The 1,512-nt window shown below is 33.1% G+C and overlaps 1 protein-coding gene across 1 annotated transcript; it reads right to left on the minus strand.

The window, feature by feature from the left end:
• Positions 1–372: 372 nt before the first annotated feature.
• On the minus strand, positions 373–1,231 carry LOC116047022 (trace amine-associated receptor 1-like). Its single transcript, XM_031295508.1, has one exon. It carries the CDS (start codon positions 1,120–1,122, stop codon positions 373–375), a length of 750 nt encoding a protein of 249 aa, XP_031151368.1. The 5' UTR covers positions 1,123–1,231.
• Between the last annotated feature and the right edge of the window lie 281 nt (positions 1,232–1,512).

Below are 1,512 nucleotides of genomic sequence, written 5' to 3' on the forward strand. Positions count from 1 at the left end.
CTTTTTATAAAAGCTTCTAAATAATATTTTTAAAATTGGGTGTTTGATGGATATACAATATATGTAAGATTTATTTGAAACACAATGATTATTTAAGTATTTTCATCATGTTTACATACACATTTTTTAAGTAATAATAATTTTAAGTAGAATGTAGGCCTATAGATTAGTGATGTTATATGACAGAGTGTAAAGACAATTATCTTCATTGTGCAAACTATTATCGTAGACTAGTTCAGTTATTTATTCAACTTAAGACAGTTTAGAATTAGTATAATCACCATTAAATATTTTCCCAGAAATGATGATTCTAAAAGCTGATCTGAACCAGCTGTAAAAGAAAGCATAAATAAAAGGATTGAGCATGGAGTTTTACAGTGCAAGCCATTTAAGTGTTTCAATCACAGGAACTGGCACTGAGTCATTACTGAAAGGCAAAACAGTGATACAAAGAAAGTAAGGAGTCCAACATAAAAGAAAGACTCCTAAAATGATAGCCAGAGTTTTGGAGGCCTTTCTCTCATTCTTACTGACAGTTGCTCCAGACTTTTTGCTCTGACAAGTTGTGTTCTGGATGCTGCGTGCCTGTTTCTTTGCAGCAAGGAAAATCTTTAGGTAGATACAGAGCATTATGATCACTGGGAGGTAAAATGAGAAAATAAATCCAACATTGTTTGCTATGAGAACATCAATCAAACACATTTCCCCACATTTAACATTATTTAATCCAGCAATTGTGATGCTTATTGCAATTACAGCAGAACCCCCCCAGCAAACAACAATCATGATCACAACAATACAATGGTTTATTTTAGTTCTATAGGTCAGAGGCTGACACACTGCATAATATCTGTCAATAGCAATACAATTTAGGTGCAGAATAGAAGTTGTGCTCAGTGTTATATCAAAACTGCCTCGTACTTTGCAAAATAAACCTTCATCATACAGACATGAGCTATATGAGAATGCCATGCTGAAAGGAAAGACTATGATCCCAACAAGCAGGTCAGCCACAGCCAGAGAGAGAATAAGGTAGTTAGTAGGAGTGTGGAGCTGTTGGAAATAAAATACGGAGATTATAACAACAAAGTTTCCACATATTGTGATAACAGACAACAACATTAGGAAAAAATATAATAATACACATATAATGGAAGGGGTCTTTGTCAGTATGAAATTAAAGTTATCTATTTCATAGCAGGGATGTATGGCAGTCACAATGCTAGTCCTGTTGAAAGTGACTTCTGGTTCCATGTTTTAGGGTTCCTACAATTCAATACAATTCATATTATTAGCAATATGCAAAACTTTGCTTTAAAAAAAACATTAAAAAAATATTTTTTTTATATCATACCTGTCAATACACAACAAGCCCAATGAAATTATTGTAATTGGAGACTTCAATGTGAACTGGGACTGTAAGAAACATAGGAAAACACTAAAGCATACAATGGACAATCTAATTTTTTTCCAACTAGTTCAGCAACCAACAAGGATTACAAAACACTGTAA

The sequence above is a fragment of the Sander lucioperca genome, chromosome 9 (assembly GCF_008315115.2).
Source record: "Sander lucioperca isolate FBNREF2018 chromosome 9, SLUC_FBN_1.2, whole genome shotgun sequence".
NCBI classification, from domain to species: domain Eukaryota; kingdom Metazoa; phylum Chordata; class Actinopteri; order Perciformes; family Percidae; genus Sander; species Sander lucioperca.